The 26,911-nt window shown below is 55.8% G+C and overlaps 2 protein-coding genes across 2 annotated transcripts; both read left to right on the top strand.

The window, feature by feature from the left end:
* Nucleotides 1-1,157: 1,157 nt before the first annotated feature.
* Nucleotides 1,158-9,442, top strand: EGLN2 (egl-9 family hypoxia inducible factor 2). Its single transcript, XM_059045138.2, has 6 exons — nt 1,158-1,428; nt 2,473-3,533; nt 7,592-7,711; nt 8,155-8,291; nt 8,475-8,542; nt 8,808-9,442. The coding sequence occupies exons 2-6, from the start codon at nt 2,709-2,711 to the stop codon at nt 8,861-8,863; spliced, it is 1,206 nt and encodes a 401-aa protein (XP_058901121.1). The 5' UTR covers nt 1,158-1,428; nt 2,473-2,708; the 3' UTR covers nt 8,864-9,442.
* An 11,633-nt stretch (nt 9,443-21,075) lies between these two features.
* On the top strand, nt 21,076-26,608 carry CYP2F1 (cytochrome P450 family 2 subfamily F member 1). Its single transcript, XM_067019659.1, is given in 10 exon segments — nt 21,076-21,094; nt 21,097-21,245; nt 21,340-21,469; nt 22,663-22,823; nt 23,186-23,299; nt 23,301-23,366; nt 23,781-23,911; nt 24,769-24,887; nt 24,890-24,949; nt 25,554-26,608. Coding segments are annotated over 10 exon segments (1,143 nt in total). The 3' UTR covers nt 25,748-26,608.
* Nucleotides 26,609-26,911: the final 303 nt, after the last annotated feature.

Genomic DNA, 26,911 nt, shown 5'->3' with positions numbered 1-26,911 from the left:
CTCAGATGTCTGTTGTAGAGGGAGTTTGCCCACATACGTAACGCTAATGTCCCTCTGTTTGTGATGGGTGTGATGGGATCTGTAGGAATGTGTGCTGCTTGTGTGTGTGACACTGTTGCTTATGACTGCTCTGTGTCCTTGGTGATTGTGTCTGTGAGGCTGGCGTTGTTTGGGACACCAAAGCTAGGGAATGAGAATTCAGACCTGTAGTTGAGCCCTGGGTCTGGGCCCGGTGGATGATAGGCTATGCATGTCTGATTCCTGAACGTCTGAGGCAGTGTCTGTTTCGTGTGTGACTGTGTGTGCCCCTGAGGTCTGTGTGTGTTTTGCTGTGAATTTGACTCCTTTGATACACTTGTGTGTGACCATGAACCCTGTGTGTGCCCATGAAGACTGTGTGGGCTTTTGTGCCACCGGGACTCCTGTGCATATTTGAGATCAACGTGCTGCCTCCTGTGTCCAGGTGAACCTCTGACACCCGCACATGCTCTGCCAGGGACGGGTGCAGCCCACTGAGGACACTCCCAACTGCTCTCCCATCCCCAGTTTGGCCTTAAACCACCCTCACGGGAGGCCTGAGTCCCTGCTCAGCCTGGGTGCTGGCGGAGGGGGTGGGGCATTTAAATGACCTCATCTGCATAGTCCTCCCAGGTCAGATCGTCCAGAGACTCGAGGTTGTCATGCAAATGTCTTCTCTGAGTAGCTTTCCTAGGTTGTTTTATTCGGGCGCCACACAGTTGTCCCGATGGGGCAGGGTGGAGCGGGTCAGAATGTTTGCACGTCCCTTCTGGTTCTTTTTCCCTTCTCTCAAGGACGTTCCGCTCTTTTTTTCCTCCGTTATAAAAAGTCCTTGTGTAAATTACTTACTGTCGTGCAAATTTACATATATTTCCCAACTAATTGCGCAGACGTTTCTCAATATTCCTATTCTTGGGCTGTGAGAAGGCGGAGCTGTCCATGTAAATAATACCGATGATCTGTATGCCGCTCCCCTACCCTGCTACTCATCGTTCCGCCGCGTTCTCAGCTCCAAGGGGGCGGGCCTGTCTATGTAAATAGGGTTGTTTGCATACCCCTCCCACTCGCTTGGCATAATATGCGCAGAAACTCCTCCACCGGATCCAGCCCTTCCTAACTGCGTTCCTCCTCTCGCGCAGAAGGGGCGGAGCGGAGAGTGCATAAAAGCCTTGCGTCTGCGACTGATCCGTTTCCCCTTTCTCGAGGGAGAGGGTGTTCTGAATTTCCTCGCCCCGCCTCGCGCGGCTCGCGCCTGCGCAAGCCCTGGTCTCCTCCGCCCGGATGCGGTCACGTGCCCACCGGGCGAGGCGGGGGCGGAGCGTAGCGGGTGGTGGGGGCGGGGTATGGCGCGCTGTGCGGCGCAGGGCGGCTGGCACAAACGGCGGCGCCGGGGCCGGAGGAAAAACCTCGGTGAGGAGACCGCGGGGAGGGCATGGAGCGGGGCGGAGAAGGCGCTTGAGGCCGGGCGCCGGCGCGAGCCGGGCGGGGTGCGGGGGCGCGCGTCCAGCACTCTGTGGCGAAGCCTGGCGACCCTGGGGAGGGGAGGGTGGGGGTGGGGCGTGGGGGAGGGAACGTGCGCCGGGCATGTTAAGCGCCGGCCGTTGGGGGGGTTGGGGGGGAGCAGGGAGAGGGCGGAGGGGGAGGGGAGGGGTGGGGACACGGGGTTCCAGCGGTCCTTAGGCCTTGTCTTCGTCTCCTGCTGTGCCCCGAGGGGCCCCAGGACCCGCACCGAAGGGACTTGGGAGGGGGGCGCTTTTTCCGTCGTCCTTTCCCCGAGTGCATGAGCCCTCCTCCACCCTTCCCTCTGTCGCTGTGGACCCTGCTCCCACGGGTCCCTTCCGTCTGTCTGTCTCGGGACCTCCCTTCCGTCTGGGTGTGTGTCAGCCCCTAACGGGCTTCCTCCTGTTGGGCTGGGTTCTGCCCGGCTGTCTCAGGCCCACCCTCCCTGCTCTTCTCCGGTGTATGTTTCTGTCTCTGGACCCCCCAGTTTCCACGGTCTGTAGATCCCCACGTTCCCTCTGTGTCTTCCAGGCAGATTCCCCCTCCCGCCCCCCCCCACCTCCTGTCTGTTTGTTTCTAACTCTCCTACTTCCCACTTCGCCATCCTTTTCTACTTCAAGTCCCCTTCTTCTTTTCTGTCTGTAGGTCTGTGTCTGTCTGAGGGTGTCTCTCGCCCACAGCTCCCACTGCAGTCCTCTGCCTGTGGGTCATCTACCCAGTCTCACTCCTCCAGCTGCCCCCTTATTGCCCCTTGGAATCTCTTAGTGATTCCACCCAAGTCCCAGTCTTTTTCCCCACGTGGCCTCAGGTTTTGGGGTCTTTGTAGCCAAGTCTGTCTTCCTATCTACTGCCCCTGCCACTCCCCACCCCCGCCCAGCCCTCTTCCCTGTAGCTCTTCTCACATTCCTTTCTCTCTCTCGCTCTCTCTCTCTCTTTCTCTCTCTCTCTCTCCAGCCACCGTGACAGGTCCCTTCCCAAGCCCCTAGGGACAGCAGAGGACTTGGGGACCAGCAAGCACCCCCAGGGCACGAGAAAAGCCTCTGCCATCTGCCCTGCCTCATCCTGCCCCACGCCAGGCCCAGCCGCCCCGGCCCCCGGCTGCATCAAGTGGAGGAGGAGGAGGTGGAGGAGGGTGGCACCATGGGCCTGGGCCGTGCCCTCCATGCCCGGGGGATGAAGACACTGCTGCCATGGACAGCCCGTGCCAGCCGCAGCCCCTGAGTCAGGCTCTCCCTCAGTTGCCGGGTTCGGTGTCCGAGCCCTTGGAGCCTAGCAGGGCCAGAATGGGGGTGGAGAGTTACCTGCCTTGTCCCCTGCTGTCCTACCACCGTCCAGGAGGGCCTGGTGAGGCCTCGGCGGGGAGTGGGACCCCCAGAGCCACAGCTACTTCCACCACAGCCAGCCCCCTGCGGGAGGGCTTCGGTGGGCAGGATGGCGGCGAGCTGCGGCCGCTGCAGAGTGAGGGTGCTGCGGCACTGGTCACCAAGGGGTGCCAGCGACTGGCAGCCCAGGGCGCCCGGCCCGAGGCCCCCAAACGGAAATGGGCAGAGGATGGTGGGGATGCCCCCGCCCCCAGCAAGCGGCCCTGGGCCAGGCAGGAGAACCAGGAGGCGGAGGCAGAGGGGGAGGGCTGCAGCAGTGGCAGTGGTGAGGCCAGCGCCGGGCTGAGGGAGGAGGTGCTGCCCGCTGCGCCTGAGCGCCTGGCCCTGGACTATATTGTGCCCTGCATGCGGTACTATGGCATCTGCGTCAAGGACAGCTTCCTGGGGGCGGCACTGGGTGGCCGAGTGCTGGCAGAGGTGGAGGCCCTGAAGCGGGGCGGGCGCCTGCGTGATGGGCAGCTAGTGAGCCAGCGGGCTATCCCGCCACGCAGCATCCGTGGGGACCAGATTGCCTGGGTGGAAGGCCATGAGCCAGGCTGCCGAAGCATCGGTGCCCTCATGGCCCACGTGGATGCTGTAATCCGCCACTGTGCTGGGAGGCTGGGCAGCTACGTCATCAATGGGCGCACCAAGGTGAGGCTGCAGGGACCGGGTGGTGGGGTGGGGGGCTGCCCAGCACTTGTTGGATGCCTAGTGCTCTGAGCACCAGTGGGTTTGGAGATAGGCTTCTGGGGTCACAAAAGAGTTTAGGCAGCTCTGGCGCAGGGACTGTTGGAGCTCACTTTGGGCTCTCACTCCCTGTGGCCTTAGTTTGTGTACCTGTAAACCATGGGTTTGGCCTGTAGTCACCATGGTTCTTGACCCTTCCAGGGATCCTCTTGAAGAACCTGAGGAGAGGTGCCGACAGTCATAGCCCCACATCTGAATGGGCCATAGTGGGGTTCACAGCTGCCTGATGTCTGTTCATGGATCCTAGACCAAGAATGTTCAGTGTAGACAGGCACAGGTTTCTGCCTCTGCCGTCTGTACCTGTCTGTCTGCCCCTGTCTTTGTTCTTCCCTCTTCCCTTATTTTTTCATCTACTCGGGTATGTCTAGTCCATCCTGTCCATTGTCTGTCTCGGGTCTGTCCTGTCTCCCGGGTAGGAGAACCAGAAGGTGGAGGGGGGAGGGTGGCAGTGGTGAGGCCGATGCCGGGCTTAGGGAGGAGGCACTGCCCACTGTGCTTGGTGCTGGGCTACGTTGTGCACTGTATGCCATACTATGGCATTTGCATCACGGATGGCTTTGTGGGGGTGGCTGTTTGCCAGCCCAGGTGGAGGTTATGTCCCCGTCTTTCCCATCCCTCCCCATCCTAGACCCTGTCCTCCATCCTGTCTGTTTTGTATCTCCATCACTTTATCCTTATCCCGCTCTGGTCTGTTTACTTGATCCTCTGCCCTTGTATCTCTTCTTGGTCCCTTTCTCTTGTTTTAGAGTAGCAGTTATTAATCTTTTTTTTTTGGAACCTGGGCCTTTCTAAGAATCTGCCAAAAACCACAGACCCTGTCTTAAGAAAAATGCTCATTTGATTGGAGTTTATGGTCAGTGATCAGGGCCTTCTGGGCCTCCAGCTGCCCATTCAAGAACCTGGGGTTAGGAGCCCTGCACAAGACAGTAGTCCGTAGGGCCTTTTGGCCTGCTGACATGTTAATCCTCCTCATGGAGAGGTGTGAGGATCCTGGCCTTGAGTCCAAGGTTTGGTGGTGTTTGGACAAGGCCCTGTAGGGAGTGTCCACTGCACAGCACCAGTGATGCCTGGCTGATGGCACAGACTGTGTTTTGCCCTGCAGGCATGAGGCTGTGCTCCTGACGTCCTCTCCCTCCTCCCTCAGATCCCGTCTTGGGTTCTGTCTCTGCGGCTTCTGTCTCAGGCTGGAGCTGGCTCGGGGACTAGGGCTCCCCCGGGCTGAAGCCATACTGGCTTCGCCACCCCAGCTGGAACTTGTCCTGCTTCCCTCTCCCTCCTGTTACTTTGGTAGCCGGAGGGCCAGAGGCGGCCCCTCGCAGGGGCAGGAGAGATCCGTGGGAATCTCCCTATAGCCACAAGGTGTTCAGCAGCTTCTCCCCAGGGTCACCCATCCTCACAGGAGGGAGGTTGGTGGGGAGACCACAAGAGTTGAGTGGCCAAGGACAGGATGCTTGTCTGAGCCTCCGTTTGCTCATCCACAGGATAGGAAAACCAGGTTAACCCCCCAGCCAGGCTGTGGCCATTTCAGGAGGGGAGGGGAGGGGAGAGGGCGCAGATCTCTTTTCCTTTGGTGCCTTGGATGTGGTTGGGAGCAGGGCCCTGGAGGGGTGGTGGGGTGGCTGTTGAGACTTTTTAGCCCTGGGAGGTAAGAACAAGCCTGGCTGGACTAAGCAGGGAGGGGACGAGCCAACCCAGCCCCTGGAGTTCCTCTCAGACCCTCCCCTGCCCCAGTGAGGCAGCAACTGCAGGCTTCCTCGCCTTCAGAGGGCAACATCTGGGCTCCCTCCCCAGGCTCTGGAGTAAGACAGTGTGGAGTGGTCACGATGCGGTGGGGTGGGGTGGGGGGTGCTCAGATCACCAGTGTGGTTTCGGCTGGTATCACCCTGCCACTCCGTGGTCCCCGAGTTCTTTTGCCTTCTTCCTCTCCCTAGTTCCTCTGCTCAGCTGACCTGCAGGTGGGAGGGGATTGACTCCCATTGGCATCAAGGACTACCATAGGTGACCCCGGGAGGCCCCTTTAAGAGCAGTTTGGAGGTGGGGCCTGCTGCTGTTGGCTGAGACCTGGGATTCTGATCGAAGGGGGTGTGTGTGTGCATGCACAGTGATCCTAGCGGCCCCTTCCTGGAGATGGAAGTATGGGGAGCAAGTTTCCGTGTTACTCTGGTTGTTGTCCCTTCCCTTGTGGGGGCAGGAAGTAGATGCTTCTCTGGGGCCGGAGGATGCCACCCCCAGCCCCACTCCCAGGTGAGTATATGTGGGGGGAGGGGGGCCTTAAAGGGCCTGTTCCTGTGCCCTTCACACACACAGGAGTCCCATTCCCTGACAGACTACAGAGTGTGTCCCTGCCTGCATGGTGGGAGACCCTGTGAGGGTGCACGGGAAGGACGGAATGGAGGCCCTGAGACCCAGAGGAGTGCTTTTAATCAGCAGCTACCTCTTTGGCACTAGGGAGACAGGCCTGGCCCTAGGGGCCAGTACTAGGTAAACAGGTACCTGTGCTGATTTTGCATTGAGAGGGATGGAATGGGAAATCAGCCCAGGTGCCTTCGGCTAGAGGACTCAAGGTGCTCCTGGTCCTGAGACCTGAATAACAAGGGGGACCAGTAGAAGAGTGTTCAGGCAGGTGCAGAGGCCTTGAGGATGAGCTTGGCCTGGTCAGAGAAGAGTGAGGAGGACTTCGAGGCTGGAGATGGTGTATGAGGCTAGTGGCCTTGGAGGCTGTGGTCAGGAATTTGTGTTCTCTTGGGATGCAGCGAGGAGCTTGAAGGGGTTTGAGCAGTGGTGAGCTGGAGTAAAGGGCCTCTGGCTGCTGTGGCCATGGGTTGTGTGGGAAGAGGTTGCAGCACTGGACCCCTTTCCCCACCCCACCCTCGAGCAAAACCGGCAAAATCTCCAAAAAAGTGGTTGTTAGCTCCATTTCGTGGATGAGGAACTGGAGACAGGGAAGTTCAGTCATCTGCCCCACGTCAGAGCTTATGTGGCAGCACTGAGGCTTGAACCCAGGACATAGGTCTGCAGGAACACCTGGGCCCTTTTCCTCACATCACATCCATCATTTTGCTGGGTACCTGATGAGAAACAGGCCCGGAGCGGCTGGGCCCAGGACTCAGAATGGCCAGCGCTGCCTAGGGCAGTGGCGGGAACCCTGTGGCTGGGCCTGTGCGCACGGAAGCCCAGAGCTGGAGCAAGGTCTGCCTCAGGTCTGTGCGGGTCAGGCGCCTCCAGAGTCATGTTCTCAGAGGGGTTCACGCTACTGCTGTAAACCGAAGGGGTTTATTAGCCCCATTTTACAGATGAGGCGTTCTGAGGCCCATTCAGGTGACGAGACTGTCCAAGGCTACTTGGCAGGTTATCCTTGGAGTTGGGATTAGATCTCAGGTTCTGGTCACATTCTGGGTTTTGGTACCTGTTCAGTTGTGTAGGAGACAGATTATTTAGCGGGTATTCTTTATAGTTAAGGTCAGTGGTTCTCAACATTGCTGCACATTAGAATTACCTGGGGAACCTTTAAAAATTCCAGGCTCCACCTGAGACCAGGTACATCAGAACCTCAGAGGTGGACGTGGGTATAAGTGTCCCAGGTCATTCCAACTCTACAGCTCAAGGAGAGAACTGGTGTGGGGCTGTGAGGCCACATCCCTGCACACCAGGAAATGTTTAAATTGCTTTTATCCTAGTGAAATGTCTGACGTGGGGTCAGGTTATCTTTAAAAAACCAAGTCCTCAGTTGCTCATTGAGCTACATGTCAGTGCCAGGCACGGTGGGGGGTAGGGGCGTGAGGTGTGTGGATGGAGGCTTGGCTGGAAAAGGAGAAAGTCTGGGTGCTGGAACCCTTGGAGCCCAGCACACCTGAGGAAGGATGAGGGGCTGAGAGGGGTGAGAAAGAGGAGAGGTGATGGCTGCTTCCTCAAAAGTCCCTGCCAGCTAGCCTCAGTAAACCCTCTCCATCCGTCTCTGCCAGGCCATGGTGGCATGTTACCCAGGTAACGGGCTGGGGTACGTGAGACACGTTGACAATCCCCATGGCGATGGGCGCTGCATCACCTGCATCTATTACCTGAATCAGAACTGGGACGTCAAGGTAGGATGTTGAGGGTGGGGTGGCGTGGCGTGCATCCATTGCATTTTCCTTTCCCAGCTCAGCTTCTAGCATTGACCCCTTCCTCTTCCCAACCCATTGGGGGGCGGTGGAATGTGCCCAATGGCTCTTTCTGGGAAATGGCACCTCCTCTTCAGCTATGTGGCGGCAGTTCCCCCTCTTTGGGGAATGGTGCTGTCTGCCCAGCCCCCAGCCTAACGAGCACTTCCCCCGCCCCATTTCCTGTCTTCTTAAGTAGCTTCCTGCCCATCTCCATGGTGATGCAGACTCTGGGTTGTCATTCATTTTGAGAGCCTGAGTGGTGGGAGGGAGTGATGTGTGCAGTTATAATGCCCCCTGGTGGGCTCCTGGGGGCCAGCAGTGCAAGGCGGGGGCCTCTAGGCAGGACTCCCAGCCTGCTGCCTCATCCTCTGGCCTGCCTTCAGGTGCATGGCGGCCTGCTGCAGATATTCCCTGAGGGCCGTCCCGTGGTAGCCAACATCGAGCCACTCTTTGACCGGCTGCTCATTTTCTGGTCTGATCGGCGGAACCCTCATGAGGTGAAACCAGCCTATGCCACCAGGTATGATCCATACTTCCGGGAATGTGCCCAGGTGCTCCCCCTGTGCCAGCAAAGTCTTGTCAGACCCCTGAAGTGGCTAGGAAGTGATGGAGTGCCAAGAGGGGGCGGCTCGGGGTGGATATAGTGGCTGGAATTGAAGAAAAGTGATCTCTAACCACCCTCTGGGGCTGCTCTGGTCTCCAGGTACGCCATCACTGTCTGGTATTTTGATGCCAAGGAGCGAGCAGCAGCCAAAGACAAGTATCAGCTAGGTACCGGCTTCCCAAGCAGTGTCCCCTCCCTCAACTCCTTCCTATTCCATGTACCTCCCTAGGCCTCAAGCCACCTCATCAGTCTCTCACTGAATCCTGTCACTCATCTTTCCCCATCTTTGCCGACCTTCCCTAGACAGTTCACTCTCCTGGTATCCCCAGCATGAGCCCCATCTCTTCTGGTCATCTCCCCGTCTTCCCAGGTTTCCTTGGTCTCTTAGTTCCGTCCCTGATGACTCAGTCTCCTGTCCCCCTTCACCCCCAGCATCAGGACAGAAAGGTGTCCAAGTACCTGTATCACAGCAGACTACGCCCACCTAGTGGCTAGCCCCAGAGCTGCACGGACAGACAGCTTGCCCTGACTTCGGGACAGCCCTGGGCCCGGTGCTGCCAGTCACGGTGCCTGCTCCTTCCCCGCCACTGCCGCTGCTTCTGACTTTGCCTCTGTTCTGCCTGGTGTGGAGGGCTCCATCCATCACTGAGGACCAAGGAGGAGGAGAGACCTCTGCTGCCCTGGGATGGGGGCTGCGGTTGTGACCTGGGCAGAGGCCGGTGTTGGGGACTGCCATTACTGGAGCTGGGGGCCTGTGTCCTGCCCTGTCTGGTCATGCATGTCCCTCTCAGGTTTGGAGAGCTGGAAGGAGGCATTGCCACCTCCCACCAGAATGCAGGATTTGGGGTTGGGGTGAGTCATGGCCTCTTGCTGGCAAAGGTTTGTGGGGGAGTATCCCCAAGCCCCCCACTCCTCCAGCCTGGAATGTGAAGTGACTCCCCAACCCCTTTGGCCATGGCACCTTTTGGACTAGGCCACCGCTGCTTGGGCAGGATAAAAGGTGCTGGGAGGAGCATAGGTCTGCAAGTCCTGTCAGCCAAGAAATAAAAGTTTACCTCAGAGATGCACACATCTGACTGACTCTCTCACTCCCTGTTCGTAAGAAGACCCCTCCATCTGCAATTCAGGGCCTTTGTTGACCAAAGAGGGTAAGGAGGTCTGAAAGCCAGTGAGCAGAGGGTGGCTGAACCTGACTTCAGCGGGCCACCAGACAGGGTTGGAAGGCTGGGGGCACGTTGCCCAGGCCAGTGCACTGTGGGGTGAGGTCGATGTTGATGGGGCTCCCCACGGGGAGCAGGCAGAACTGCTGGAGAATGGAGGTGAGGAAGATCTCGGATCGGGCCAGGCCTGCACCCAGGCACATTGCCTTCCTGGGGCATGGGGGTGTGGAATGAGAAACCCATGCGCCCCACGGCATGTCCAGGCTGGCCCCCTCCCTGCCCAGCCCAGACCTGGGGCAAAGGGCATGAGGTGGTTTCTCCTTCTTCTCTGGAACTCACTCTTGTCATTCAGGAAGTTGGTGGGATTGAAACAGTCTGGGTCCTTAAATTGGGTGATCCTGGTGTGCAGACACAAGGAGAGGAATCATGAAGGTGCCCTGGGGCGATGTGCAAGGGTTACTTGAAAAATTGGCACGCGACTCTAACAAACATCCATCCAAGACCCCATTTTGAAGCCAGCGGCAAGGAAGGCTGCCTACTTTCTTGCTCCCAGAGTCAGCGCTCTGGATGCTTAGGCCTGCTGATCTCTGTTAATAGGCCCTCCCCAGCTCCTGCGCAGGATCCCCAGTCTTGGTGGGCACCTTGGGCAGGAAGTGGCTGTGCAAGTGGGCATCACAGGTGAGGGCACGCGGCAGCTCCAGTGGTAGCACGCCGAAGACGCTCTGGATCTCCTGCAGCGTGGCGTTGGTGTAGGGCAGGCGCTCTTGGTCCTCCAGGCTTGGGGCGCACATTCGACCTACCACGGGATCCAGCTCTGCCTGCGCTTTGGCTGGGGCCGGCAGAGATGTGAACTACGCGTACCCCAGCCTCCAGCCAACCCAAAACCCCAGCCGCCTCATCCCTAGCTGTCCAGCTCACAAGCCTGCCACCTCTGGGAACTGGAGCAGAATGAGGGGAGTCCATCGCGCAGGGTGGTGCTTGTGGTCTCGGTACTGCCAGAGAAGTGGTTATGCGTCGTCATCACCCGCGTCTCCTGGAAATGGCTCTCCGGGTCTTTCTGTTCCTGTGGGTAGAGGAGCCAGGCGTCTGCTGGTGGGCAGCAGGGCCCTGTACCTTATCTGTTTGATCCAGGAAGCAATCGATGAAATTGCGGGGTTCCCTGGGCTGCTGGTTGCTGCTGGGTTTGCTGAGAGGTGAAAACTCTAAGCTCTGCTACGCTTTGGAAGATTCCGTGGTGTGGGCCTGGGAGCCATTTTAGGAGGGAGGGGAAAATGTACATCTGTGGGGACAGGAAATCAATAGGACCTTGAAAAAGACCATTAGTTTCCCTATGGGGAGACTGGACCAGGACTTTGATGTCGTAGGTTCTAAAACTCTTCCATTCCAAGATTCTAAGACTGCCCCATTCTAATGATCCAATGTAGGTAGGTCCATGTACTCGGAATTTGGCATAGATGGGGCACACGAGGGAGGGATGGGGGCCGACCCTCTCACCTCACCCCATCTGGAACTCATGATGTGGAAGTTGTCATTGAAGAGGTCCAGGAGCCTCAGGAACTCCGGGTCCTCGTAGCCATAGCGGTTCTCAAAGACCACGGAACACATAACATTAGATAACAGCATTATCTAGTAAGCCGCCGGGGGTCGAACGGAGCTCCTGGGAGTGGGAACATGACAAGGTCATACGCTGTGGCTTGGTCTCCACCCAGCTCTTGGGTTTACTGGCTTCATTCCACCCAAACGCCTTCCCTAGGCCACACCCACAACAGGTCCCTATCCTTTTCCAATCAGGCCGTACCAACGCTGTCTTGAAATTCGCCAAGCAGACAAGGCGCCTCTTCCAGGACACAGTCCTCGATGGTCCGCGTACCCAAGCCGAACTCCTCGAGTGCTCCAAGTGCAAAATTGCGCAGCGTCCGCCAGCGCTGCCCGTTAGAAACCACGATGCCTGGGGGAGTGGAACAAAGAAGGGGACGGGCCGGGGAGTTAGCCACGCCCCATGCCGGAAGCATCCCGTAGTGGAGTCGACTTCCTCGCAACTCCTCGCTCTGCTTCATTTCCAGGTCTTTTGGTTGCTACCCGAGCCTTCTCGGCCCTATCCACACATTGGCCGCACCTCTGCTCGTCCCGATTCCTAATCCCCGCGCTTGCTCTCTTTGGCCTTGACTCTTAGGCTCTTCTCTTATACTGTCTGCACAAGGAACCAGCCTCCCCCACCCCCATTCGACCCCTACACTGTGGCTCCTCCCCAACCTCTCCTCAGAAGGCTTGACTCCATTAGGCCCCGCTCCATTTCCCCCGGTCTCGCTCTGTATCGCAAGCTGGACGTTCCCGGCCCGCACTTCCGCCGCCCAGGCCTCACCGTTTCCGGGTGTGAAGTGTTCGAAGCCTGCCCTGGCCCCGTGGCCGGAGAAGGCACCCGCTTGCAGCACTAATGCGTCCCGCAGCGCTGCGTAGCTGCACAGCACCACTGCAGGGCGCGGGCCCAGCCACACCGTAAACACCGGACCCCAGCGGCCAGGGAGCTACACAGAGCCGGTGCTCAGCGGGCCCTCGACTGGGCTCCTGACCCCTCCGCCATCGAGACCCCAGAGCCCGGCCCCCAGCTCCCTTCTCCTTAAGACCCAGGAGTCCAGCCCGACCGCCTTCCCTCAAAACCTAGAAGTGCAGGTCCCCAGCCCCCTGCACCCTCAGAGCTAGGTATCTGGGCCCTCGGTACCTCCCCAGCCTTGAGCCAGAACAGACCTCTCTGCTCCCCGTCCCCTGGGACCAGACTGCCCGCCCCAGGCTCCTCCTCCCTTGGGACCCGGGAGTTGGGGGTGGCAGCGCGACTCCGCCCTGAGCCAGGAGCTCAGGGCCACTGCCCCTTTTCCCTCCAGCTAACTTCCCACCCCCAGTCTCCTTTCCCGGAAGGCAGGACTCCAGGCCCCTCACCCTCTGTCAGGACGTACAGGGTCCGAGCCCTCAGCTCCGTCTTCATTCAGAGAACCAGGAGTTCTAGCCCCCAGCCCCACCTCCAGGAATCCAGAATCCTGTTACCCGACCCACTGTTGGGGCTGCCTCCATGAGTGCGCGGTCCAGGTGTCCAGACTCGAGCTGCAGCAAGTTCCGCAGAAGCGGGAGTGGTACGGGCCCAGGGGTAGGGCTGCCTGCGTCTGAGCGCCTGAGCGCCGGGTGCACCCCAGCCCCGCCTGGCTGCCTGCACCTCTTTGCCTCTCTTTGATTCCCTTGGGGGGAGCAGGGATGGAGACTGAAAGTGGGAGGGGTGGCTGCCTTTGGGATGCTTATTCTGTAATTCCCCAACCCAAAGTCTGCACCCCGCCCCCAGCCCTATCATTGCTGCCCTTGGCTCCTCCTGGCCTTGTGTGTGTGTGTGTGTGTGTGTGTGTGTGTGTGTGCGCGCGCGCGCGCGCGCGCCTGCCTCAGCCTGTCCTATTTGGTAGCCTTAATGCACTAGCATTTTCGTGTCAGCATACCTGGTTAACAGGTGCACCCTCCTGAACCCCCAGCACCTTTGGGTCCATCTCGGTCCATCTCACTGGGCCTGTAGCTGTGCCTTCCTAATCCCCTGGACACCTCTGGGCCCATGACCACTGAATGCTGTACCTTGTACTTCTGATAACTCAAAACATCCTGACTGCTAAATACACTTCTTAGAACACTCCTGGTGATGTGTCCATTCGCCTGGCACTCCAGTGCCCTGTGCCTGTGATTCCTGGGGACTCACACCTGAGCCCTTGTCACTTCCACATCCATTGCTCTTGGAGCTCTGTATGCCACACTTGTCTCCCAGATGCTCACTCAAGTCCCCTAGCGTCCTGGTGCCCCTCAGCTTGGCACTTCCATGCCTATCCTATGACTCCTGGCTGCCTTCCCACGGTTGACACTCTTGTATTTCCACACTTATGCCCTGCCCTGAACTCCTGCCATCTCTAGTCCCAATGCTCTGGCTCCCAGATGCCCCAAATGTCCTCTGCCTATGCTGCTACACCCCTGGTCTCCAGTCCCCCAGACTCCTCAGTGGGCACCCCCGCCTGATGCCAGGCCACGATGGGCCAGGGGCGGGGGTTGTGGCTGAGTCTGTACTTGGAACAGACTGTTCAGGAATGCGGCCCACCCTGCCGCCCACCCCGCCGTGCCAGATCCAGCCTTCCCCCAGGTGCCTGGCACAGGGCCCAGACCCGGGGGAGATGGTGAGGGGGCTGTGCAGAGTCTGGGACGGGGCTTGTCTCTGGGAGTGTCTCTCTCACTCTCAGTCTCTGTGTTTCTCTGTTCATCTTTCTCTCTCTTCCTATTTCTCTCTCTCTCTCTCTCTCTCTCTCTCTCTCTGTTTCACTCTCAGTGTCTACCTCTGTTCATGTTTGTCTTCTCTCTCGTGCACTCTCTCTTTTCAATGTCTGTCTTTTTCTCTCCCTGCTTCTTGCAGTTTGTCTTTACCTTAATCTCCCTCTGTCTCTGCTTTCCCGTCTTCCTGCCTGTTTGTGTAGCACGTCTCCCTACCTGTCAGCCTTTCTCTGTCTGGGAACCTGGTGACTGTCAGGGTCTGAGGGGCAGGACACTGCTCAGAGGCACTGACTCTGCAGACAGCAGGGGTGCAGCAAGCGGGCCCTGGCCACCCCCTCCCCCAACTCCCACCCCAGCCTCTCGGATAGATCCTCTTTCTCAGGCTTTTTTCAAGAGCAGGCATTTTTTGTTGTTCACTTCTGTATCCCCAGCGCATAAAATAACGCTCAGCACGCAGCTGGCACTCAGTAAACGTTGCTGAATGAATGCATGGCTTTCTTCATCCCTATCTGTGTCTCTGTTTCTCTCTCTCTCTCTCTTTTTTAATTGGAGTATAGTTGCTTTACAATGTTGTGTTAGTTTCTGCGGTACAGCGAGATGAATCAGCTACGTGTGTACATATAACCCCTCTTTTTTGGATTTCCTTCCCACTTGGGTCACCACAGTGCACTGAGTGGAGTTCCCTGTGCTGTACAGCAGGTTCTCATTAGTTACCTATTTTATACATATTCGTGTATACATGTCAATCCCAATCTCCCAATTCATCCTACCCCCCTTTCCCTCCTTGGTGTCCATACGTGTGTTCTCTACATCTGTGTCTCTACTTCTGCCTTGCAAACAGGTTCATCAGTACCATTTTTCTAGATTCTACATATACGCGTTAATATAAGATGTTTTTCCCTTTCTGACTTACTTCACTCTGTATGACAGTCTCTAGGTCCATCCATGTCTCTACAAATGACCCAATTTTGTCGCTGAGTAATATTCCATTGTATATATGTACCACATCTTCTTTATCCATTCTTCTGTTGATGGACATTTAGGTTGCTTCCATGACCTGGCTATTGTAAATAGTGCTGCAGTGAACATTGGGGTGCATGTGTCTTTTTGAATTATAGTTAAAGTATTATTATACTTCCCTTTTCATTCATTTGGTTCCACATTACACATCTAATCTCAAGTTCGTCATTTACTCTTAGACATATAAATTCTTGTCTCTGTTTCTCTCTGTTGCTCTATAATTCGGACTCTATTTCTCTCGGTCTCTATCTTTGGCTGAATCCTTGTGACTGTCTCCCTTCCTGCCCGTTTCATCTCTTGAGGTTTCTCTCTGGTTCTCTTTTTGTCCTTTCATATCTCTGTCTCTCTTCAGCTCTGTGCCTCTCTTACTTTCCATCTTGACTTTAGCATCTCCTTGTCTTCCTTCTCTTTGGGCATCTCTATCTTTCCCCTTTTCTCAGTTCCTCTCTTTCTCCTCCTCTGTCTCTGTCTCTCTCACTCCCAGTCTTTGGTTTTCAGGATCTCTCTCTGTATCTCTCTATCCCTGTCTGTCTCTTTCTCTTCATCATGTGTTTCTCTTCCACATTTCTCCATCTTTCTTTCTCAGGACTTCTGAATCTCTCCTTTCCCCCCTCCACCTCTGCGTCCCTGCCTGGGCCCCAGGGCAGACTCTGTGCTTGGCCTGTGGTGGGAACAATGTGGGGATTAGGGAGCCACCACCCCATGTGGGGGCCACCTGTAAGCCTCCCTCCAGCCAGGCCCATCCTCAGCAGAGCATGTCCCAGCTTCTGGGTGACCTTGGGGGGACTCCACTCAGGCTACGGCCTTCCAGGTCACCTCTGCCCACGGCTGGCAGGGCCAGCCTCGTTCGGTCTGACTCCAGCTCAATGAAACTTGAGATGCCTGCTCCTTGAGAAAAGCTACTGTCAGCAGATGTCAGCTTGTTAAGTCCAGTCCCAAGCTGGGAGGCCCCATGCCTGGGACCGCTATCCCCACCCCAAAGGGAGGAATTGCAAGACAAAGAAACAGTCCAATGAGAGGGATGAGAAATGGGGGAGGGTTTCAGTCAGTCTTCCAGTGCCTCACTTCCCCATTCATTGCCCTTCCGCTCTTTCTCTGGTCATTTTTGTTTCTTTCTTTGTCTCTGTCTTCTATTCTCTTTGCCTCCCTAGATCTCAGTCTCTGTATCTCTCTGCTTTCCTCTGTGTCTCTGACTCATAATATTTTGAAGAGCAGCGTTGGAGCCAGGTGATCTGCTCTGCCCGTTTCTGGCTGTGTAATCTTGGGCAAGTCACTTCACCTCTCTGAGCAACCTCAGTTTGCTCATCTGTAAAAATGTATAAGAAAATTGCTTTGTCTCATAGGGATATTTAAATGAGGCATTTGGACCAGTGTATGTATAGGAAGTACTAGGTAAGTGTTAGTAATTGTGATTTCTCAGTCTCTGGGTCTGTTTATTTCTCCGGGTCTCTCGCTTTCTCCCTGCTTACATCTCCATCTTTGTGCAGTGCCCTGCATCTCTTGCAGACCTTTTCCGTATCTCTCTAGGCTGCTGTCTTTTTCTCAGCCTTGGCTTCTCTGCCTCTGTCTTCATTCGAGACCTCACAGCCTTCACCTTCCAGCCTGTCTCCAGGAAACAATTTCTCCCAGTTTTTAACCGCCCTCGGGGTGAGGGTTGAACTCATCACAGCCAGGTGTCTCCCCTCTCTGCAGCCAGACCTTCCTTTTCCCCATCCTAGAGGACTATCCTCCTCCCTTAAATTCAGCCAAGGAAGGTTCGAATCTATTATAAAGATAATCTATTATAAATTGATACAAAATCCCCCGAAGTGTGCGCAATAGAACGAGGTCTGTGGATAAAACAAGGCATGCGCTTCCCCTTCCCCTTGGCTTTCTCTGCCTGTGGGAGCGCAGAAGGTAAAGACAGGAGCGATGGGGGGTGGGCATGTGGCAGGCACAAGGTTAGGGGAAGCGGGTGTGACAGCGAGAGGGATGGGGCGCAGAGGAACGGGCGGTCCGCAACGCTCACCGGCGAACCTGGAAGGGATGCGGCGTCAGCGCGAGCGCAGGCACCGCTGGAAAGGCCGCGGCAAATCGCAGAGGCCGGAGCTGAACGGGGTCAGGTCGCTGTCCTCGGGCGCCCCCAGCGGCTCCAGCGAGAAGCTCTCCAGGACGGCAGTGAGGAAGAGGAAGAGCTCCCCGCGCCGCAGCGACTCGCCCAGGCGCAGCCGGCCTCCCAACAGGGAGAAAGGGTGGGCAGGAGCAATGAGACAAGATGGGGTGAGGGGCCCCCTCAACTTTCAAAGGAAAACGTGAGAGTAATGGCTGGGCACTCACGGACCCATCCATCTAAAGGTCTGGAAAAGACAGTTGAAGTAAATCGTGGACCTGCTACAAGTGCAACATTGCAGGGGTTCGAATCCCAGCTCTGACAGTACTACTTTCGTGATCTTGGGCAAGCCACAGTTTCTGGGTAGGTACCTGAAGTGAGGAGGGTAATAGTGCCTCATTTTGTTGTTGTGAACATATATAATGCCCTAAGCACTATACTGGATTTAATCCTCTTAATAACTCCAAGAGGTGGACCTTTTTATGATTCTCATTTTATAGATGTAAAAACCGAGGCACAGGGACGTTCCTGGCAGTCCAGTGGCTAAGACTCCGCACTCCCAATGCAGGGGGCCCCGGTTTGATCCCTGGTCAGGGAACTAGAACCCACACGCCGCAGCTAAGAGTTCGCATGCCGCAACTAAAGATCCCATCCACTAAAGATCCCGCATGCTGCAACTAAGACCTGGTGCAGCCAAATATATAAATACATACATAAATAAATACATATTTAAAAAAACAAACAAAACCGAGGCACAGAGAGGTGAAGGAACATATCCAAGGCCACACAGCTAGAAGATGACAAAGCTGGGGTCTGGCAGCAAAGCCCAGCTCTTAGCCACCAGTCTCAGAGGTAGCACCTGGTTCCCAGTAAGCAATACGAAGTTACCTATTATTATTCACTCCACCCCCTTTTCTAATACTGAGTTAAACAGGAAAGATTTTTTTCAGCCGGGTAAAGACAAAGCCAAGAAAAACCAGGACCACTTCAACTGCACCACCCAGTGGAGAGACTGACAGTGACCAAGTCCAAGTTAAATTACAATATTATCCTGCCTCCCTGCCTCCCTCCGCGGGGATTTCAGTACTCCAAGACAACCATAGCAGGACAATCGAGGGAGGAGGCTGGGCCCTACCCAGATAGAAGATAAGAGACCACTTATTTCTCATTCTCTAAGCCAGGAGACCTCCCCGACTACACATGCGCAGGAAAGCTCCTTCGAGGTCAAAAAGGGAGGGGGCGCCACCCCATACTAAGTGAGACTAGCTACCCACAGACCTCTATGGTAGAATCCAGCTCGGCTAGGAGATGTGCACGTACACGTGGCAGGGTCCTGAGATAAACTGAATACGGACGCTGAACCAGGCAAATCAAAATGATAGGCCAAAGGAAACCTGGAAGAAATAAGTGATTTAAACTGCCACAAGGGCGTGACTCTCTCTCTGAGTCTGCCCATGTGTCTATCCACACGTACGGTACTTTTTTCTCCTAATAAATACTCTACTTGTTTCACTACTTTCTGCCTTTGTGGGAACTCTTTTCTGCAAAGCCGAAGGGCCAGGGGCCTTGTCACTGACCAGTGAGTGGTCTATGGCTAGGAATCGGTGCTCTCACCACCGTGACCTGACCACAATCACTGGCCGGGAACTGAAACCCTGCTTCAAGCTGCTGCAAGGCCAAGGCCACCAGAGGTCAGAGGTGTACATGGGCAGTAGCAGGGGTACCATTGACGTCTGAGGTCCTTTCTCCTGAGGCTTCTGCCTGGCCCGCCCTTCTCCCAAATCCTCCTTCAACCTTAGCCTGGCTTCAGTCCTGTTCACTGCAGTCCAGCTCTTGGAGGTGTGAGAGACAGAAAGAAAAAGAGACAGGGAGACACCCAGGCAGTCAGGAGAAGATGGTGACTGAGAAAAATTACAGGGAGAAAGAAGCAGAGAGAAAGAGAAAGGGCACAAAGAGAATTAGAGATAGAATAGAGGGTGAAAGATAGAGACCCAGAGACACAAAGGGAGGGAGAATGAGAGAGACAGAGACATAAAAAGAGACAAAAAGTTTCAGAAGCAGAAGCAAAGAGAGATGCATACAGAATTTCAGAGACAAACTGCAAGAGACAGAAAAAGGTGAGAAGAGTTGTGAAAATGGGCCCCCAGAGAATGAGAAAACTTCTGTCCAGGACAGAGATCCTGCCCCCATCCTTGCCCCTTCATTTTGCCAGAGCTCTGTAACCCCAAACCAGACCCAGCACCAGATCCAGGGTCCCCAGAGGCAAAAAATGGAGAAGACTTCACCCCAATCCAGGGCAAATGGACACCACTGGCCACAGTGAGAAGAGCTGAGGTGAGCCTATAGGAGGAGGAGGTGGGGTTCCCAAGGAACCCACTCAGGGCATCATTGCAGATCGCTGTGAGCCTCAGACCCATGCAAATAATGCAGGAAGATGGGAGGGATTAAAAGTCACTGGGAGAACTAGGAAAAAGGGGGGCAAGGTGGTGCGGACAGAGATGATTTAAGAGCAGCCCCTCCCCCCAGACACATTCAGAGCTCCTGAGCACACATCTGGAACAGCCACTGCCAGTCAGACCAGACCCTCCAGAACACACCTCAGCTGTCCCAACAGCTCAACAGGTAAAGGGCAGATCACAGAGGAGGGGGTAGCTCTTAAGAGAGGGGGTCAATGGCTCCATCTCCCTGTCTCTGAGATTGGCTGGGGTCTCCCTTGTCAACTCCTCTGTGGGCTCTCAGGGTCTCTGGGTCTGTCCCTCGGGGGCTCTCTCGGGGGCTCTGTTCTCTCACTTATCGAAGTGTTTCAGAGCTCCGAGCCGGGAATGGGCACTGGACACTGTGTACTAATGCTTTACCCAGCCAGAGGCATCTCTCTCTGCAATGTGACCCCTGGGTTCAGGACACCTTTCTGTCTGTTTCTGCTTCTGCCTTCCCTCTGTCTCAAGTTTGTCTTGGTCTCTGTCTCTGAGTGTCTCTGTCTAACACTCCCTGTCTGTCTGTCTCTCTCTGTCTCTCTCCATGTCTCTCTGTCTCTGTGTATCTCTCTTTTCTGTCTCTGTCACTCTCTTCTCCATCAGCCTCTGGGTTTGGCTCTGCCTCTTCCTCTCTCTGTCTGTCTCTCACCCTCTTCCTGTCTATCTTTCAGTGTCCACGTCTACGTCTCTCAGTAACTATATATCTCTGTCTCTCCATCTCTCTCTTCTCTTTCTCTAGCTCTGTGTCTCTCTAGTTCTATCTCCTTTCTCTAGTCTCTCTCTGTTTGCCTCTCTGTGATTTTCTCTGTCTGGTTATTTCTGTGTCTTGATTTATCTGTCTCTGTCCTGTGTGTCTCTATCTCTCTTTATCACTATATCTGTGTGAGAGTCAGTCTCATGAAAGATATTAGATGATAAATGATAGATAGGGGACTTCCCTGGTGGCGCAGTGGTTGGGAATCCGCCTGCCAATGCAGGGGACACGGGTTTGAGCCCTGGTCCAGGAAGATCCCACATGTCGCGGAGCAGCTGAGCCCACCACAACTACTGAGCCTGTGCTCTAGAGCCCACGAGCCACAACTACTGAGACCGCGTGCCACAACTGCTGAAGCCCATGTGCCTAGAGCCTGTGCTCCACACCAAGAAAGGCCAACGCAATGAGAAGCCCGCGCACCGCAACGAAGACCCAACACAGCCATAAATAAATAAATAAATAAATTTTTTTAAAAAGATAGATAAATGATAGGTAGACATCCATAGATATTTGGATATCTCACTCTCATTTCTGTCTCATCATCTCCAATTGTACCTCTCTGGCTCTCTTAGTGTCTGTCTGTCTCTCTCTTCTGTCCCTCTCCATCTGCCTCGATTTCTGTCTGTCTCTCTGTATTTTGACTACCTCATGCCCTTTTTCTCTCTCTGTCTCCCTTCCCCTGTCCCCTGGCCTCTCCCTGTCTCTGCCTCTGTCTACTTCCTTTCTTCTCTCCATCTGCACCCATTTCCAGGGTCTGGGGAAGGCAAGTTCCAGGAGATGAGGAGTGAAGGAATCCCACTCCCTCCCCAGAGCTGCCTTCTCCCCATTTTACCCGCCCACCCCCTCCCTCAAGCCCCCCACAGCCCTCCCCCAAGCCCCCCTACTCCCCTCCCCCCAAGTGACTGCAGGGGCCTTCACCATGGACAGCATAAGCACAGCCATTTGCTCCTACTCCTGGCTCTCGTCTGTCTGTTCCTGACCATCGGCTCAAGGGGCAAAGACCAGCTGCCCCCAGGCCCCAGACCCCTCCCACTCCTGGGAAACTTGCTGCAGCTTCGCTCCCAAAACATGCTGACCTCCCTCACCAAGGTCAAAGGCTTAGGCTTGGGTGAGGGGGAGGGACAAGGGGGAGAGGGGTCTCATGGCCCAGACCCCTCTGTGACCTCTGTCTTCTTACCCTCAGCTGAACAAGGATTTCGGTTCAGTGTACCTGGGGCCCAGGCGGGTGGTGGACCTCAGCGGGTACCAAGCTGTGAAGCAGGCTCTTGTGGACCAGCGGGAGGTGTTTAGTGGCTGTAGAGACTACCCTGTCTTTTTCTTTTCTTTTTTTTAAAATATAAATTTATTTTATTTATTTTTGGCTGCGTTGGGTCTTCGTTGCTGCACTCAGGCTTTCTCTAGTTGCAGTGAGCGGGGGCTACTCTTCGTTGCGGTGTGCGGGTCTCTCATTGCGGTGGCCTCTCTTGTTGTGGAGCACGGGCTCTAGGCACGCGCGGGCTTCAGTAGTTGTGGCTCGCGGGCTCTAGAGCGCAGGCTCGGTTGTTGTGGCGCACGGGCTTAGTTGCTCCGCGGCATGTGGGATCTTCCCCGACCAGGGTTCGAACCCATGTCCCCTGCATTGGCAGGCGGATTCTTAACCACTGCGCCACCAGGGAAGTCCACATCACCTTTTCTACTCAGACCCTTCTGCCTCCCTCTTATAAGGACCCTTGTGATTACATTAGGCCCACCCAGATAATCCAGAATAATCTCCCATCCCAAGATCCTTAACTGAATCACATAGGCACAGGTTCTTGGAAATTGGGACATGGACATCTTTGGAAAGGGGGCCATTACTCAGCCTACCACACCACCTTGGTTTGGCTCATGATGGGTCAGGCCCTTAGCTAAGCACTTCCCAGCCACACACTCACTGACTCCTTATAACAGCCCCACGAGGAGAAGACTATCATCAAGCCCATTTTACAGATGAGAAAACTGAGGCTCAGAGAAGGGAAGTCGGTTCGCCTAGGTCATGCCTAGACTAAGAGTCCAAGCGAAGATCCAAACTATGTCTATGTAACTCCAGATTCAGTATTCTGGGCTGTGCTATCATGTGATGGCTAATGCAGGAATGTGTTGTTTTCGTGTTGGTTTCTATGATCTTTTGGGTCTTCGGATCATTGGGTGTTAGGTTGCGTTGCTGTGTGTCATTGCCAAGTGAGGCTGTAGTATTGTCAGACACTGTGTGTAGTATTGTGCTGTATGTTGTGTATGCCGTGAGCTGTGTTGCCGAGAATATCCTGTATGGCCGTTTGGTATTGTCGTCTATGTGCTGCAGGATGGTGTGGATTCTGTGCTGCCTGTTATGTTGCCAGATACTTTTGGGGTGTTGTTATGCTGCATGTTAGGTGGCCAGGAGCGTGTGTTCTGTGCTGCTACTGGTGTTACTACTGCCTGGGGTCTGGTGTGTTGCACACTGCGTCTCCCGAGCCGAGCCGCCGACCCGTTAGCCCCTCACCCTCAGGCGAGCCCTTCGACCCCAAGTTTGTGCTGAGCCGCTTGGAGTCCAACATTATCTGCTCCGTGATCTTCGGCACCCGTTTCGACTACGAAGATAAACGTCTGCTCACCATTACCCACCCCATCAATGACAACTTCCAAATCATGAGCAGCCCCTGGGGAGAGGTCAGGAGGCCTAGTTCCACGGGTGACAGGGTTGGGGGTCCAGCCCTTCCAGGGATATAGGGGAAGCAGTGGGCAGGGAAGGAATTGCGATTGGCGCTGCCAGGCCCCGCCCCTTTCTGTCTGACCCCGCCCCCGAGGTATGTGGCCCGCTCCACTCCACAGGGGATCCACCTACACATAGCCCCCGCCCCACGCTACACACACACACACACACACACACACACACACACACACACACACACACACACACACACACACACACACACACACACACACACACACACACACACACACACACACACACACCCTACCTTCCTGCCTGCCTGTTCCTCCTAAACCCTACAGCTCTGCTCCATCCTCAGCGGTACAATATCTTTCCGAGCCTCCTGGACTGGGTACCCGGGCTGCACCAACACCTTTTCCAGAACTTCGGACGCATGAAGGACCTCATCGCCCGCAGCGTCTGTGACCACCAACCAGGCCTCCCTCGACCCAAACTCTCCGCAGGACTTCATTGATTGCTTCCTTACCAGGATGGCACAGGTAAGCCCTGCCTGGAAGTCTCATCTCTGGTCTGACCTGCTATCCTGCCTCAAACCAACAAGGATCCCGAGCTGAGCGCGTTTCGGTCTAATCTCCCCACGTCTGGGAAGTTAAGCTGGAACACCTGGCCCCGCTGGGGCCACTCGGGGCCTCCGCCAATTAACAGCTCTTTAAGAAATCCTTAAGGATTTGTTATTGTGGGCCCCGCGGCTGAGATTCTCCCTACCCTGCCCTTCCGCGCTCCCCAGCTCCCCCAAGGAAAGAAAGTTAAAGAGAGGAGGGGCTGAAGTGGCACCCAGTAACAGTTGTGCAGGTCTGTGGGGAACGGGTCGCACAGGATCCGAGCCCGCAGGATCTCCCCCCGCCACCCCCCCCCCCGCCTTAGCTCACATCCCCACCTCTTATCCCCCGCAGGAGAGGCAGGACCCGCTGAGCCACTTCCACATGGATACTCTGCTGATGACCACACACAATCTGCTCTTTGGAGGCTCCGAGACGCTGCGCCACGCTTTCCTCGCGCTCATGAAGTATCCAAAAGTGCAGGTGCGAGCGCCGGGAGCCTGGTGGGGAGACCCGCCCACAAGGCGCGGTCGAGCACACCCGCCCCTCCCGCCTCGAAGCCTCGCCCACAAACAATGAGCTCCCGCCCAGTGTGTCTGGAGTGAGAGCCTCCAGCTCGCGCCTGGGTCGCACAGCCAAACCCGCAAGCCCACCGGAGGCTGACCCCACCCACGTGGTCCCCGCGGTCCACACAGCCTGCCGGGTCTGCCGGGACCCAGACCCCGCCCGCATGACCTTGCTTTGCCGCCCACCTCTGACCCCGCCCCCACAACTCGCGCAGCCCGCCCAGAGCCCGGCCCCAGAGCCTCAGCCACCGGGCCTCCCCAGGAACCCATCTCCTCCCACGCAGTCTGAACGGCCCGCACCGCACAGTGTGCGACCCCGCCTCCCCAAACCCCACCTCTGGGTCTTTGGCGAAGCCTTGGCCTCCAGGACGCTGTGCGGAGACCGACTGGGTCTTTGCCGCCTGCTTCGCCCCCGATTTCCCAGCTCTCCCGCACACCCCGCTCACTCCATCCATCCATCCTCCTGCAGCCCTGGTCCTCGAAGTCCCGCCGGCAATCCCATCAGGGGCCTGGACCCCAAGCAGCCCCGAACCCCCTCCGCACAACCCCGCCCCTAGGAGCCCTGGCACGAACGAAACTTACGCCCTCACCTACATCTCTAAACTCAAGGCCTCCTTCCGAAGCTCCGGCTAAACTTCACATGCACCCCTGCAGCGCCCCCCGCCCCCCGACTGGAAAGCATTGACTGGACCCCTTGCACACGCACGCACACACCTCTTCTCAGCACAGTCAAGCCTGCTGATACCCGCAACAACGCTCCCCCCTCCACCTCCAGCCCGCGTGCAGGAGGAGATCGACCGCGTGTTGGGACGCTCGTGGCTGCCTGCGCTGGAGGGCCGAGCGGCCATGCCTTACACAGATGCGGAGATCCACACGGTGCAGCGCTGCGCAGACGTCATCCCATGAGCTCTCCTCACCGCGTCACTCGGGACACGACTTTTCAAGGCTTCCTGCTACCCGACGTGCGCTGGACACCTGGCAAACGACACCTGAAACCTTAGGAAGAGGCATCCCAGGCTCTTGCGACAGGCGTCTGCGGCTCTAGCAAGGAACATCCCAGGCCCTAGCAATCAGCACCCCGGACTTTAGCAACTGGAAACCCAAGCCCTAGCAACAGACACCTGAGGCCCTTAAATCCAGAAACTCAGCCCTATGCCACACCATAGTGGACTAGACCACGTCCTGAACCCCAGACCTCTTCCCTATGACACGTTCCTTTCCTAAAACCCCTCTCTGAAATCCCCAAGGTCTGAGACTTCATCCTGGGGAGCCCCTTACCTAAATACTGTTCTCAGAGACCGCACTCCCACCCCAGGAACCCCAAATCTGTTCCTACAAGGGGGGTATCCCGCACCCCTGCCTCAGACCCCAACAAAACCATTTCCAGCACCCATCACTGAGAACTCTAGACTCCCACACCCTAGACTTCCTGGACCCCTGTGGAGTCCTATGCTCCACCACCCCTTATCATGTCCCCAGGACTCCCAGCTCTGTACAGTGGAAACCCTAGTCTGGGAACCTCCCAGCCCTTCTACCACCGCTGATTCGGCCTCTCCACCCACGCGGGGCACGGATCTGCTCACCCTCTTTAATACAGTCCACCAAGACCGCAGCCAATTTCTGACGCCCTGGGAATTCAACCTTGAGCATTTTCTGGATGCCAATCAGTCCTTCAAGAAGAGACCTGCCTTCATGCCTTTCTCGGCCCGTGAGAGTGGTCAGGCCCCGTATTCCACCTGCATTCCCCAGGCCTAATTCCACTCCGCAAACCCTCTCACTTCTTCGTCCCATCCCATCCTCAGCTTTGGACATGCAAAGACATCCCTTCTCCTTCCCAACTCTGCTCCTTTTGGGGTGGGGGGGACTGTTCTATGAGTGGTAGGATGTTTAGCAGTATCTCTGGCCTCTACCCACTAGATGTCAGTAGCAGACCTCCGCCCAGCTGTACAAAATAAAAAATGACCCCAGTCATTATTTAATGTCCACTTGGGGGCAAAGCCCAACCCAGCTGGGAAACGCTGGTGGAGAAACTGAAACACACCAAGGGCAGCTGAACCTTCCTCACCTCTAATTAGCCTCTCCTTAAGCCCCAACTGTTACACTGTTTCCTGCTCCCTCAAACCCCCATGACCTTTTCCTTCCACATCACTCTGTTGGTGGTCCCGTTTCTTATCCCATAGAGGAAATAGCAATCGGAAGAGAATTAGCTCTTTCTCCACCACTATGCTCACTCACCTACCAGAATCTGAGCCACATATGCGCCTTCCGGCTTGCGGGATCTTAGTTCCTTGACCAAGGATCAAACCCATGGCTCCTGCAATGGAAGCACAGAGTCCTAACCACTGGACCGCCAGGGAATTCCCATAAATGTTTTTATATTTTCCCTGTCCCAGCCCCGGAATCAACCACTTCTCTAAAGAGTCCTGATTCCTTTTATTGGAAGATGGTATTTAGAAACCAAGATCTGGGTATTAGCTGGGCTTATTGCTAGTGGGATATCCTTGCTTATTGGCCCTCTCAGTGGATGAAACTTGGAGAGGTCTCTCTCTTTCTCTCTCAAAAACAATTCATATTGATATCTCTGATTTTGATCTAACACACAGGGTCCATTCTAGCTTTCCCTATTTGAACATTCTTTTTTAAAATTAATTAATTAATTAATTTTTGGCTGTGTTGGGTCTTCATTGCTGTGCGAGGGATTTCTCTAGTTGCGGCGAGCTGTGGATACTCTTTGTAGCTGTGTACAGGCTTCTCATAGTGGTGACTTCTCTTGTTGCAGAGCACGGGCTCTAGGCACGTAGGCTTCAGTCGTTGTGGCACGCGGGCTCAGTAGTTGTGGCGCATGGGCTTAGTTGCTCCACAGCATGTGGGATCTTCCTAGACCAGGCCTCGAACCCGTGTCCCCTGCATTGGCAGGCA

The sequence above is a fragment of the Kogia breviceps genome, chromosome 18 (assembly GCF_026419965.1).
Source record: "Kogia breviceps isolate mKogBre1 chromosome 18, mKogBre1 haplotype 1, whole genome shotgun sequence".
Classification (NCBI taxonomy): Eukaryota; Metazoa; Chordata; class Mammalia; order Artiodactyla; family Physeteridae; genus Kogia; species Kogia breviceps.
This window is presented reverse-complemented; position numbering and strand designations above follow the sequence as displayed.

What these genes read in the sequence shown, in the direction of transcription:
- EGLN2 (XM_059045138.2), top strand. Translation starts at nt 2,709, where the DNA reads ATGGACAGCCCGTGCCAGCCGCAGCCCCTGAGTCAGGCTCTCCCTCAG. An exon ending in AAACCAGCCTATGCCACCAG is followed by an intron (nt 8,292 to 8,474) that starts GTATGATCCATA and finishes TCTGGTCTCCAG; the next exon opens with GTACGCCATCACTGTCTGGT. An exon ending in CAAAGACAAGTATCAGCTAG is followed by an intron (nt 8,543 to 8,807) that starts GTACCGGCTTCC and finishes CTTCACCCCCAG; the next exon opens with CATCAGGACAGAAAGGTGTC.